General features: G+C 53.8%; 5 protein-coding genes across 5 annotated transcripts; 1 reads left to right on the forward strand and 4 right to left on the reverse strand.

Moving 5' to 3' along the window:
• Window positions 1-181: 181 nt before the first annotated feature.
• Window positions 182-1132, reverse strand: V2A60_006188 (Metallo-dependent phosphatase-like protein; the record flags this gene model as incomplete). Its single annotated transcript, XM_083257485.1, has 1 exon — window positions 182-1132. One exon carries the CDS (start codon window positions 1130-1132, stop codon window positions 182-184), a length of 951 nt encoding a protein of 316 aa, XP_083113611.1.
• Window positions 1133-2067: 935 nt separating this feature from the next.
• On the forward strand, window positions 2068-3533 carry V2A60_006189 (DUF2461 domain-containing protein; the record flags this gene model as incomplete). The annotated part of the gene is made up of 4 exons (XM_083257486.1): window positions 2068-2509; window positions 2586-3112; window positions 3218-3358; window positions 3423-3533. The coding sequence occupies 4 exons, from the start codon at window positions 2068-2070 to the stop codon at window positions 3531-3533; spliced, it is 1221 nt and encodes a 406-aa protein (XP_083113612.1).
• A 170-nt stretch (window positions 3534-3703) lies between these two features.
• Window positions 3704-5699, reverse strand: V2A60_006190 (Endonuclease/exonuclease/phosphatase; the record flags this gene model as incomplete). The annotated part of the gene is made up of 4 exons (XM_083257487.1): window positions 3704-4039; window positions 4091-4905; window positions 4959-5335; window positions 5398-5699. 4 exons carry the CDS (start codon window positions 5697-5699, stop codon window positions 3704-3706), a joined length of 1830 nt encoding a protein of 609 aa, XP_083113613.1.
• Window positions 5700-7040: 1341 nt separating this feature from the next.
• On the reverse strand, window positions 7041-8946 carry V2A60_006191 (alpha/beta hydrolase; the record flags this gene model as incomplete). The annotated part of the gene is made up of 2 exons (XM_083257488.1): window positions 7041-7943; window positions 8008-8946. The coding sequence occupies 2 exons, from the start codon at window positions 8944-8946 to the stop codon at window positions 7041-7043; spliced, it is 1842 nt and encodes a 613-aa protein (XP_083113614.1).
• A 591-nt stretch (window positions 8947-9537) lies between these two features.
• On the reverse strand, window positions 9538-10841 carry V2A60_006192 (S8 family peptidase; the record flags this gene model as incomplete). The annotated part of the gene is made up of 3 exons (XM_083257489.1): window positions 9538-10245; window positions 10305-10490; window positions 10563-10841. 3 exons carry the CDS (start codon window positions 10839-10841, stop codon window positions 9538-9540), a joined length of 1173 nt encoding a protein of 390 aa, XP_083113615.1.
• Between the last annotated feature and the right edge of the window lie 2948 nt (window positions 10842-13789).

Below are 13789 nucleotides of genomic sequence, written 5' to 3' on the forward strand. Positions count from 1 at the left end.
AGACTCTTGGTCTCAGTTGATAAATTTGTATTTTATACATCGATCGGATCAGTGTCTCTCTTACGTGAGCATAACATTGGACCAAGCTATTCCGTGGGCGAACGGCACTTCAGTTGCCCACAGTTGCCGTGCGACTCGCAATGACACCATTTTCGGGCATTGACACATTTATATCAGAAGCTCACAGGTCATGGCTCGGCTGAACGGCCTCGCCTTGCGTAATGTACTGCACCAGGTCATCACCAGTCCCATCCAACACCAGCGCGCTCAGTGGGTTGCCATATACCGAGCCCGAATCGAGTCCGACAGAGTATTTGCGCACCTGGAGCTTCCGCTTCGCGTCATGCCCGAAAATCACCATTCGTCTCTGTGATTCTTCCACTTCCTCCTGCGCGCGTTCCCAGACGGCTGCCCAACTCTCCTCACCCGCGCCTTCTGCGGCTTCCAAGACGCCATCCTTTGTGACAATACTACGCATGTGCATGACCGCGTGGGGATCCTGTTGGTCAAGAGGCACCCCCGGGACGAGCCCGGCGTGTGTGACGATTATGCTGGCCAGAGATGAGCTGCGGTGTGCTGGCAGGTCTATTCGGAGGATCAGAGGCAGCGCAGCGATCCATTCCAGGTGCCTGGCAGAGAGCTCGGACGCAGTCTTGATGGTCACTTCGCTGTGGGCAGCAGGAGCCGGAGTGCTGTTGGCTGCCTGCTCCTGGGCGACGGATGACGAGGCCGGGGGCATCGCTTCCACGGTGTTGTTGGCCTGGCTGGCAGCCTCGGAAAGCCACTCACCATTCCTGAGTCTTGCTGCCCCTGCAGCGTCAAGGACTGCGTTGTCGTGATTCCCCCGCACCGCGCTGGCGCCAAGCTCCATCGCCAGATCGATGACCCCCGGACTGTCGGGGCCTTTATTGACCAGGTCACCAACGAACACGAGGTGGTCCCCCTTTTCCCGGTCGAATCGGACCTTTTCTAGCAGTCTCTCCAAAGCCGCTCTCATACCATGCACGTCGCCTATGAATATTAGACGTTTTGCTGGGCCGGGAGGCGCGAGCTGGGGGATGAGAGACGCCGGTAGAGCATCGACAAATCTCGTTACGGGGAACACTTTGCTCTTGGGTTTCGTTGACTCCATGACAAGTATCCAATGCAGGCCAACGTATAGTAGGCCACGGGCTTCTGGCAGATCATTCAAAGGTACTCAGACGAGAGATGCGCTATGGCCGGGGTCATGGAACAGGGCCTCGACGGACGCCATTTTGCAAGACCAAAGGCTGAAAGCCAGTCACAGGTTCCCACAAAAAGGTTGCTCGTGCAATGACGCAAGATATGCACAATTGTTGACGCCACAATCTAGGAAAACTACCCACTAGAACACCGAATGTTCCTAAAGCTTGCGATTCGTTTGATCAGGGCAATAGAATGAATAGTTCAATAGATGTGCGAATGTCGAACTTGCTACGGCGACGACGCCATCAGGTCTGACAGCATACGTGTAAAACAGGACATGCCAAGGAGTAGATGTATTTTGTCGAGCTGAAATATCAATAATAGCTTGGCTATGTTTGTTCGGATAGATCTTCAGCGAATTGCTTACCGCTCAGCAGCTCAAAACAATTGTCATTCCAATTTTGTGTGAGCCCACCAGCGTTCGTAAGTAAGCGATCAATGGCACAGGATCCGAGGCAGACTGCTGCAGTATGCTCTCACTGACCAATCTCGTAGAAGTGTCAATCAAAATCAAGCCATAGCCAGGTCCATTCGATTCAGCTCCTTTCCCAAAGACTTTAACACGCTTTTCAAAAAAAATGCCGATGCTTTTGCAACACAGCTGTAGGGTAGGTAGAGGTCACGTGCACACGCGCGAGAGGTAACGCGAGTTGGCGCGACTTCGGCCCGCGTCAATGGAACTGGCAGGTATGACGACATAAAGCGGAACGCCGGCCAACCCCCTTCACATCTGACGGCAGCCGCCAACAAGTAAAATCTGTAAACAACTGAGCGAACTGAACGCCTACTGCTACCCGGAATTATTAATTCTTAGTTGTCTGTTATTCCGCCTTTTTGAAAATGCCTGGCCGCAAGCGAGCATCGGAGGATATTGCCACAGCCGAGAACGGAAACTCGCGGCGCCGGTCCGGCCGCATTTCCAGCACGCCGAAGAAGAGTTCATACTGGGAAGGTTCGGACAACGACGAAGATGAGATGCCTGTGAAGAAGAAGGCCAGGGCATCCAGTAACGGCCGCGCAACCGCTGCCGCTCGGAAACAGAAGCAAGACAGCGACGAGGACGAGTATACGGTGGAGGCGCAGCTTGCAGAGGGGGCAGAGGAGGAGGAGGATGAAGTTGACGACGAGGATGATGAGAATAGACCGATGAAAGTCACAATCGTGCCGCTGGAGCAGATGAGAGAGGAAGGCGGCGTGCCGTACGAGGACCATAAAGTACACAAGAACACGATGCTCTTCCTCAGAGATCTCAAAGCCAACAACCGACGTCCGTGGTTAAAATGTGAGTCTTTCCCTTAATTGAAAGCCAAAAAACAAAAAGCCACCGTTCAAGAACGCATATCAACAATCATCTGCAGCGCATGACGGCGAGTATCGACGGGCCTTCAAGGACTGGCAGACCTTTGTCGACGCCGCCTCGGAGACGGTCGCTGCCACCGACGCCACCGTGCCCGAGCTGCCCTGCAAGGACGTCGCCTTCCGCATCTACCGCGACACGCGCTTCAGCAAGGACCCGACGCCGTACAAGCCGTACTTCTCCGCCGCGTGGTCGCGCACCGGCCGCAAGGGCCCCTACGCGTGCTACTACGTCCACTGCGAGCCGCCGCGGACCCGCGACGCCGCCGGCCGCCGCTCCGGGGGCGATTCCCTCGTCGGAGACGGGCGCTCCTTCGTCGGCGGCGGCCTCTGGCACCCCGAGGCGGGCCACGTGCACAAGCTGCGCCGCAGCATCGACCGCCACCCGGAGCGCTGGCGGGCCGTCTTCGCCGACGCCGAGCTTCGGCGCGTCTTCTTCCCCGAGGTCAAGCCGGGCGCCGACGTCGAGGCGGTGATTAAGGCGTTCGTCGGCAAGAACAAGATGAATGCCCTGAAAAAGAAGCCCATGGTGAGCAATTCCTTATGTTCAATCATGTCCTCAAGATTGGACCCATCCATTGAATCCCTCTCTCGCATGCCTAATTGCGGCTAATAATGCGCGTGTGTGACAAAGGGATATGATGCGACGCATCGCGACATTGAGCTGCTCAAGCTCAAAAACTACACTATTGGTGTTCCGCTCGATGAGAATATGCTGTGCGAAGACAACGCGCAGGAAAAGATCGCCGAGTACGTGCGTGCCATGGAGGGATATGTAAGTTGGACCTGTAACTTGGGACAAGAGAGGCAGAGATAGACAAAGAGCTAATGGATTGTAGATCACATTTTTGAATAGTATCGTCATGCCAGATCCTGGCCTCGACGAAAGCGACAGCGACAGCGATGACGATGACGACAACGACGAAGAAGGGGAAGAGAACGATGGCTAGATGATACACTATCAAGTTGGCGCTGTTATCAGTGGACACGAGTCAGATCTAAGGGCGGAAGACGACTTTGTAATTTTAAGCATGTACATGTAATAGGAGAATGATGAAAAGAAAAGCGTCATCAGATCATGATCACATTGAGACGTTCCGAGAGCATAAAGAACCCTGCATTACGAGCAGCCGCAGACGTTGAACTGTGCAATGCTCGGATCGTGGTCGCTGACCTGGCCGGCAAAGTCCTGCCAGGTGTTGAGGTGAAGGTGCTCAAACTTGGCGTTCTTGCCGAGGGCGGCGCTTGCGTACATGTGATCAAGGGTCTGGCAGTTCATGTCAAAGAGGTAGCTGTAGCGCTCCTCGGGCGGGGTGCCGACAATGTCGTCCATGTTGGTCAGGCCTGACTTGTCGGCAAAGACGCGCATGGGCTGGACCTGCGCAAACTCGTTGAAGTCGCCGGCGGCAATGACGCGCGCTTTGGAGTCCTTGGCCAGGATCTCGGCGATGAAAGACTGGCCTGGTTAGCTTCCACCGGTGGCTGTGAGAGGAAACATCAAACTTACAGCGGCAGCCTCGTTCTGGCTGGTGCGCTTGTCGACGCCGTTGTTCAACGGTGGGCGCTGGTCGCCGTGGAGCGTGGATGAGCCGCCCTTGCTGCCCATGTGCACGTTGACAGTAAAGAAAGGCTTGCCGCCCTTGATCGTCTTCCACTGCGCGGCGAGGGGCTTGCGGCTGTTTGCATAAGCTGGGTTGCTGGGGTCGATGCGGCCGGGGTTGTACTTGAGCGTCGGGCCATCGAGGACCTCGTTGGCGTCGGTGCTGCCGCCCTGGTTGGGTTGATGGAGCGCGAGGACGTCGGCGCGGTACAAGTACACCTGGCGGATGTTGCCGCCAGGCTGGCCGCCGTCCTGGTTGTTGACGGGATCGACCTCGGTGAAGTTGTAGCCTACGCCGGACTCCTCCAGCAACGCGTCAGTGAGAGTGCTGAGTGTGAGGCTGGCCGAGGTGACGCCGTCATTTGTAGGGCCTGAATTGTCCTGGACCTCCTGCAGGAAGATGAGATCGGGGAGGCGGAGCTTGTGGACAATCTGATCGACGACACGAGGCAGATGAGTCGAGTTGGGAGCCAGGTTCTCCGCGTTGTACGACGCCACGGTGATGCCCTTGCAGTTGCCGGTGCTGTTGAAGGCGATGGGGGGAAACTCGGAGCTGGCCGGGACGCCGACGGAGACGGCGGTAAGCGGAAGTAGGCGGTAGAAGCCAAAGGCATTGTACACGACGCCGGTCACGTCGCCCAGGTAATCGCCAAGCTTGGTATTGGTGGGATTCTTGGAACCGTCCAGGGGGGACCCAATGATGATGGTCTCGGGGTTGGCGTCTGGTGTGAGTTAGCAAATGGGGGTACGAAGTTGGGAAAATGGCGGCTCATACCCCCTTCAAGCATGGTGATACCGCCATGTGAATTGACACCGGTCGCGTTCCACTCGCCGCGGACCCAGACATCGCCAAAGTTGTTGGGACGGCTCGTCTGGTAGGCGGCCTTGACGGTGACGAGCTCACCGAGCAAGCTCTGCCAAAAGTCCAGGCCGTACCGAGTCGGTTCAAGGGTCGGGTTAGAGCCAGAGACGAGATTCACGGCATTCGGCACGCCAAAGATGCCGCCGACATCGAGGCTAGAGTAATCCTTTGTTGGGGGCGAGAGGGTGTCCACGGCAATGACAAGCGGCTTGACGTGGTTGCCGCTGGAGCGGACAACAACGTTGGTAGGACGGCTGAGTTCGATGAGCTGGATATAGTTTTTGTTGGATCTACAAGCCCCCTCACGGATTAGCACTTGGGATGTAGTATTTGCTGAATAGCCGCTCCTCACCTGTACATCTCAACACGGCCATTCAACGAGATGACGTCGCCGACCTTGACGCTGTTGATGATGCTCTTGCCAAAGACGTAGAGTCCTTCCGAGGTGCGTGCATCATTATCCGGCTGCAACGAGCGAAGCCAAATGCCGTTTTCGTTGGACGCCGTGACGAGGCCGGTGACATTGGTGACATCTTTGCCGTTCAACGGCGAGATGAACGTGTTGCCGTTGATCTCGGCAATGGTGACGGCAGCGACCGAGAAGGCCGCGGTCAGCACCGCGCCCAAGAATCGACCCAAAACTGCAGGTTTCATCGTCAATTGGACAAGTCAACGTGGGTTAGAGAGCCAATGTTGCGTGTGTATTCGGTGCGGAAGAAGCGCAACGGACGCGGCGTCGGCGCACTCCGCGAGCTATTTGTATGCTCCGATGCTACCCTGCCTAACCGTCCCCTCTCGTCACCGAGGGATCCAATATCAGCAAGCCATTGCAGCATGCCCTTTTCAGCTCGCAATTGGGCCGGGCCGTTTGGCCACTGCACAAAAAAGGCCCCTCTTGGGATTTCTTGGCTCGGTCTTGATGGCGTTTTTAGGTGCGAGACGGACCAAAAACGTGGGCTTGGCCAGCGTTCCCACTGCGTGTGGAGAGAACAAGCTGGGGCAAAAGCTGGGAAAGCCCAGGGCCTGAGCCATCTGCATTGATGAAGTTTATTGGCAAGACATTTCTGCAATGGATCGATCAAGCCACGCAGCCAGCCGGGGGAGAGTGTGTTTGCGTATGCAGTCCGGGATGCCACAACCAGGGCAGAGGATTGGCAGGTAGTCTGCCTCTCCTGTCGATCCCGTCTGATTCGTGTCGACAGTTGGGCGCATCGATCGATGGGTTGCCGATGAGGGGAAGAGAATCAGCGAGGCACAAAGCCACAAAGCGTCGTCGGGCACTTGGCTAGGGGGCGATGAGCATGCTTATTTTAGCGGATGAGCCCACCGAAGCCACCTCATTATGTCCCGACAGGTGGCTGATTAGTTACAGCCAACCAGTCCGTACGGACTCGGGAGTACAGATTGGGGCTGCTGAATGTTGCTAATAAAGATCTGGTGTGGAGTGCAAACTTGAATGATTGTAGCTTAGGTCGAACGACCTGGGTAGCTAACCAGCCGGTAATATGCGTTCATTGCTTCACGTGCTTTGCAAACTTATTAACCAGAACCCCTGCTTGTCAACCCTTGGCTGAAAATTCCCTGGAAAATGAAGGCGTACATAGGTGATGGAATAAATCCATCTCACAGGTACCACTAGTGATCAATTCTCTTATCGTTCATGTATATGCTTGACCGTGGTGTCACATCTCCCTACATAGACGATCCGAAAATGCAGCCCCTGGCTTCTAAATAGTGTCGGACGGCTCTAGAGCTAGATACCTAGCAAGGCTATATGCCACTATGCTGGGCTAGCCGGTAGACCACAAGTGCCATTAGTGATCGGACGATTCATTCGTTGGCCACCTTCAAGAGCACCCAGAGCCAGAAATCCACATCTCTCTCTACCTGTGCCAGCCTACACAAGCCGCGCGAGGATTTTTGGCTACCGACTTGCCCCAATTACAGCACCCAGCATCATATAAATAGCGATCTATATACGTTGCGCGTCTCGGTTTAACGCGGCAGTTTCGCTCTGGGCTGATCACACTCCTCGAATGGCACACAATCCACCTTGCACGATATCCCTCCTTCCGGCATCGCTCCCGAGAGCATGTACGCCCTGGTTACCTTGCGGGTGCACTCGCTCGGCCCAGAAAGCAGCGTGCAATGGCCGGTCGCCTCCTGAACAACAACCCTCGACCCGGGGTGCTTCTTGGACGCCTCGTTCGCGGACACGAGCGGCGTGACGGGATCAAAACGGCTCGATAGAAACAGCACCGGTGCCGACGGCTTGCCCTCAACGCCCGCTGGGTCTGCCTCGGGGGCTCCAAATGGCCCTGCGAAGCGCTCCTTGGGCCGGATCTGCCAGCCGGCGCAGCTCAGGTCGGCCCACAGAGCGCCAATCTCCGGAGAGGTGGCCACGCAGCGGCGCTTGTACTCTCGCCAGTGGCCGATGCCCTTGTCGCGCAGGTCATCGCCGTCGCCGCAACGCACCGCAGAGTTGGCCAGCCCCATCCACTTGTACGCGGCGGCATCCCCGGCCTTGCTCTTGCATACCTCGTCACCGTCCGTGGGCGCGAAGCCGCTTTCTGCAATGAGCGCCGTGTAGTTGCCCTCGACGGCAGCGGCCAGCGTTCTGCCTAGACCGGGATACAGATCGATGGGCGCGTAGATGGGATCCATCATCCGCCCGGTCACAGCATTTCCCGACAACACGGTTGGTCCCAGGCCATCTACCGCGACAGGGATTGGGTTGGCATCGAGGTGGGCAATGAGATCTTGTACTCGGTTCTTGACCACGTGCCAGGACTTGTCTGCATCCCTCGTGAGGGGGCACTTTTTGCTGCCTGCCGAGAAGCACGTTTGGTAAAAGTAGTCAATAGAGGCGGTAGAGTCTGCGAGGAATGTGCAGAAGTCCTGCGGAAAAGGCAAGCGATATTGTTAGATGCCTTCATTCATGAATTGGATGCGAAATACGTACCCCAGAGATCCAATCTTCCGCAAACACAACGCCATCAAGAATCATGCGCTTGACACGGCCTGGGAACATGGAGATGAATGTGTTTCCCAGCACTGTGCCGTATGACGTGCCGTAATACTGAATCCTCGGTACCGGCGCCCCCCCCTTCTGACCCCCGTGCGCGCCAGTCAGTTTCTTCTGTGCACCAGTTTCAATAGTCGAGCCCACATGATCTCTTTCCAGCCGGTCAAATTCATCCACCATTCGTAGCATGTCGCGGGCAACAGATGCGGTAGACATGTACTCTTGCATCAGCACGTCGTCGGGTCCCTTGCTGGCGGCACACTTCATGCTGAGCGCAGCGGCATGGGAAAGCTCCATGGCCAGCGACGCGTTCGAACCCCCCCCATCCTTGAAAATCGGCTTGCCAAGCTGCTGCCAGTCGTACATGGTCCTTTCGACCTCGCTGGCGAAGCAATCGGCTATGGGAAGGCTGTTGGCCATCCCGCGCGGGTCAAACGACACCATGTCAAAGTGGCGCTCGCCCTCGGTATCCATCATGTTGCGAATGTAAGCACCGTTGTAGAGGATGTGCAGGACGCCGGAATCACCGGGTCCCCCGGGGTTGATTAAGACTGAGCCGCCGTAGGTCTCGTCATGCGGCGGGACGACAGCCGGGAGCCTGATGATGGCGATGGCGACCGACTGTAATTTTTGCTTGGCGGCATCTTGCTCAAGCCAGTCAAGCGGAAGGAGGAGTCGCGCGCATTGAAAGTCATCATCGTAGCAGGGATGATACTCGAGGTCCCATGACGGGGTGATGGATTGCCAGTCAAAGTCGCCTGGTTTGTGATCTTTGGAGGTGTTGATGGTCCTCGTGGTGGTGGTGGTGCCTCTTGAGAAAGCAAGGCCGACGAAGGCTGAGAAGCACAGAGCCCCAAGAGCTCTTGAAACCGTCATGTTTAACAATTGGCACCAAAAATCTTATTTATGCCGAAATACGCATGATGAAGAGCAAAAGCTCAAGAGGAATGAGGGATGAGAAAAGGCTCTGGTGAATCATGGCGGCTACGGTATCCGTTCAAGTGCGCTAACACCGCTGACAACAGCCCTAGCTGCAGTTGCTGGGTAACAATTTATTAATCTGCAGCCATTCGTTTACTGTCCGAGATTTAGTAACATTTGCAACAAGGCTGTGGCTGATCTAGAAGTGGCCGAATCCTATAAATAGGGAAAATTTGGCACTTTTTTATGCGAATCGCCTTTTGGCCAATTTAGGGTTCAGGGATGCGGTTGGCAGGATCCAGCACAGGTGTCTAAGCCAGAAGCACCCTCCCGTAGATCTATAGGCCTGTGATAAACTCCTCTACCACCGCGTTGACTGACAAAATACTAGTCATCCATTTCCGAGTGAGTGTACATTTCTTTGCGGGTAGTAATTCCCAAAAGGTGGTCATCACGGACGCAAATATGACCGAGTTGATCGCTTTGTTCGACATGTATATGGAAACTCATTATTTATTGAAAAGTCAATCTAAAAGCAATCCTACTCTAGCCGGAAGGGTTACCGTTGAATGCAATAAGGTTGACAGTATTCGGAGACTGATTTGTGATGGCACCCTTGGTCGCCGTGTTGACAATCCTCTGACACAACGAAGGGCTCGCCTTGACACCATCACGCGAGGCAATGTAGGCAGCCAGACCGGCGATATGGGGCGTCGCCATAGACGTGCCCGTGTAGTAGGCAGTGCGGCCGCCAGGAAGCGTGGAAAGGACGCTGACCGCAGGGCCAGTGATATCGACAAGAGGGCCATAGTTGGAGTCGCTGTAACGGCGGTCGCTGGAATCGATGCCTCCAACGGTGCATACCTTGCTGGCGGAACCGGGCGAGTATCCGCTGGTGTTGTCGTTGTTGTTGCCGGCAGCAATCGCCATGAAGTAGCCTTTGTCAACCATGGAGTTGGCGGCATTGTTGAGAGATTGGCTGTAGCCGCCGCCCAGGGAGCCGCTGACGACAACACCATTAGGGCAGTTGCGGTTCGGAGCGTCCTGCGTGATGAAGTCCCATGCGGCAATGAGATCAGAGTACTGGAACCTGTCATCCGAGCTTAGTACTTTGACGCCGTAGATCTCCACCTTCTTGGCGACTCCGTATGTCCTGGACCCAATGGTACCGGCGCAGTGGGTGCCGTGGCCGAGGTCGTCAACGTTGGAGTTGGAAATGAAGCTCTTGATTTGATGAGCACGTCCCTCGAACTCCTAAATTTGCTTCATCAGTCTCAAATTCTTAACAATCGGTGGGACTAGAGAGGACATACAGGGTGTCTTTCATCAACACCAGAGTCTGTGACGTAGGCGCAAACACCTTGCCCGGCAGTGGAATCATAGGTGTAACTCCCGTTTCCCTTGGAACGATGGGAAATCCGCGCAAGGCCCCAGGTAGAGTCGCCCTGAGTGACGTATCCGGTGGAAGAGCCGGAGCCATCCTGTTCAATGTAATCGACCTGTATTGTCCCGCCCGATTAGTACTACCCCTTATGGAGAAAATAGATGTGTCCCTGCTGGCGTATACTGACATCGGGGAGGAGACGCAGCATCTCAACAGCGTTGCTATCAAGCTTTGCGGCGAAGCCTTGGAAGACGTTTTGGAAATGATGGGTAGCATCAACTGAAATGCGTGCCAGGGCTCCTTGCACCGAAGCAGCTACGCTACCCTCCTTGAACTTGACAATATATCTGTCGGAATTCTGCGCCTCAACGGAAGCGCGGGTGTACAAAGGAGCAGGCTCAGAGCGCTGAGCGACGGGGCTGGCGGCAGCCAGAGGAAGGACCGCAAGAAGAGTAGACGAACGCATCTTGGGAAAAACTTTTGCCAACAATAATTGAGCAAGATGATGTATGGCTGCAGGGCAAACTAGAGCTTGGTACAGCTTGATTTATTTAGCTTGTCAAGAAATGAGATGGACATGCGGAAGGAGATGGTTTATATAGTCTGAATCGCTTACACCAACTGGGCGGGCATCGCTCGGTGTGCGGTAGCGATGTAGTAAACGTTTTGTCAAGTGTCATATCATTGAATTTCTCGCAGTATTTTATCTCACAACATTATGATCAAGTTTGACCCCTGTACAAAAATCTACCTACCTGAAAGGGCAACTGACCGGAACGAACGCCGTCGCTTGGTAGTCCGCGTGAGATACCCCAAGGTGGATACAAGCAAGCTCCAAGCCAAAGGCGAAAAACTATATGGTAATCAATAAGAAGAACAAGGTCGCGTAAACTTGGGCTACTTACCCCGCCCCGGCTTCCGTATTTCCATTAGATGCTTGGTTGTCGAGCACATGGACGACGGCAACAAATCTCGCCATGAGACTGGCCACGACTCCCAACACGACAAGGATAGTACAGGCGTAATTCACATAGTACAAATTGGTTCAAATATTGTCGAGCCACAATTGTTATCGAGCATGTAACCAACAACAATCTACGCGACACCGTGTCCCCCTGCTCTTCGTCTGTTTTCTTTCTTGGTAGTCGAGCCGTGTTGGACACTGGCAGCAAATCATTTATCCACGATAAAGTTAACCTTACCTCGTTCCTGCTCCACTGCACTAACCTATGTCTCGTGGAGAAAAGGTGATTAATCCGATTGAGTAATGCAGCAGATAACCTCGGTTTATCTGCCCTCCTTAATAACTTGACAGCTTCCAATCTGCGTTAGTGTTTTCTCACCTCGAAATGCTAGTTGCGAATTCTCATAGTGGCCCGAACGAAGCAAATGGCCATCCCAATAGCGCATAGTACAATGTCAAGCAATACACCGTTGCTTCACACTGCTGGCTAATGAAAATTTCCAATACCCGCAATCCCACATTTTTAATTATTGCGTCGATGACCCTGTGTGTCTTCACGAAAATCGTGTTGGTTGACTCTACCATGTTACAGGCTTGTGACGCCGCCTTCGGTCGCCAATATTTTTTTGTAGGCAAGTAATCATCGCGTAATAGTGTTGGTGATTTAGTCAGATGCACCGACTAGTCGATAGTTGACCTGGTCTGCTGCTAGCTAATGGAATATACGCAACTTCGTCAAAGAGACGTCCTCCACGCTAATAACAGCAGTGACAGAGAGACCCCATCTCTTAAGGGCAACCAAAGACGGCTACGCTAGAGGTATCAACAAGTAGTGTAGGCCCAACAGGGTCATCTGAATATTTCGGCTAGATAGAACAAGAAGCCGCTGACCAGACCACGACTAAAGTGACTCTACGATTAGTTAACTAGTAGCTGGGGACCACCGGGAAGCCTCTTTGGAGGTAACGAGTACTTATATTAGCGTCCCAAAACGGAAACCTCCCCAATTAGGACTTCTACATCCCCTGAGCGCCAGCGGGCCAAATGGTATTGGTGGCTATGCAGCTTAACAAGGGCATGATATCCAGAACTTATCTGCCGCGATCATGTTTCCCCAGGATTGACCGGGTATGACCAGGCGGGTTTGGCTGCAGGAACCTTTAGTCCGAGAAGGACAGTCAGCCTTAGCCAGTCCTCAACTAGAAATTCCCGACTAACTAACTAGTTAGTGGATGATGTTACCTTCTGCAACAGGCAAGGCGAGAGGTGCCAACTATTACCGCTGGCGGAACCTCGTTCGAAAGTTGATTTAGGCTTGCCGCACGCTTTGTATTTCTTTATCGGGCCGTTGCTTTTCGAGGAAACGTGCTGATAGATGTTGAGTACAGACGTGGTTAGCCAGAGGTAGCAATAGACCAGCGCAACAATCCAGGTTGCAGATGCTGGAGAGAAAGTCATGCTCCATCGCGATGGAGTGATTTCACAGTTTTGGGCCACAGCCTATCTCAACCGCCGAAGCTGAAACGGTTCGGCATCGCCGTGAACCAGCAGCATACGGCGAAGGAAGTGGCCATCAAGGCCAGCGTTCGACGGGCCGGCTGTGGCTTAATCTCTCGAGCTCTGTGTAGCGATTTAGTCAAAGAAAAGTATAAAAATGTGTCAAAACAAGAAAACAATGATACCCGATCTAGAAAGTGTATGATGCACCCCGCCATTGACTTGTGGCGCTGGCAAGATGTTAGTACGACATCACATCCAGTGAAGGAAGCTATTATGCAAGGTAGATCAGTGTGGCTGCTGCGCGCCCTGATTTACGACGCTAATAGAACATCTTAGTAGGTATCTACTATTTTAGTAATTCGACTCTCAAAAGTAATTAACCTGTGTGACAGTAGTGCTGCGTGCTCTGTGCCATCCCACGGGGTGCACGAAAGAACACATCAAGGCAAATGATGGAGGCTTCGTACTCATACAGCTACATTGATTTCTTTGCCGCATCCAAGTTGATGTCAATATACTCGCTCTGCTATCTTCAAGAGAAAAGATCCGCTACGTAAGACGGTACTTCTTGCTGCAGAGAGCTGATTAAAAAAAAAAGCAGCAAGGGACTGGCGTCTACAACACATCGTGGCAGTACATTTGTCGCCTATGTTACAATAGTGTAGCCTGGAGCGTCCAGGACGCACTTGGAATCTGTAAACGCCTTGGCATTATGTACCATTTTGACATATTTGGCAAGTCATCAGCCATGTATTAGCTCGCCGCGTCACTTAGGGCCATGTTCTGATGCAACATGGAAAGTTGCCACTCGCAGCCGATAGCTACCTGCAGTCTATGAACGATGTCCTGGCCATTTTTGGTTAAAAAAAGGTGTTTTTGCCATTGCCATTGGCAATACTGCTGGCAATACTGACGAAAATGCAGCGAGAACGTCTCATACCTTGTAGCAA

Source organism: Cordyceps javanica, chromosome 4 (assembly GCF_051103115.1).
Source record: "Cordyceps javanica chromosome 4, complete sequence".
In the NCBI taxonomy this organism is placed as follows: domain Eukaryota; kingdom Fungi; phylum Ascomycota; class Sordariomycetes; order Hypocreales; family Cordycipitaceae; genus Cordyceps; species Cordyceps javanica.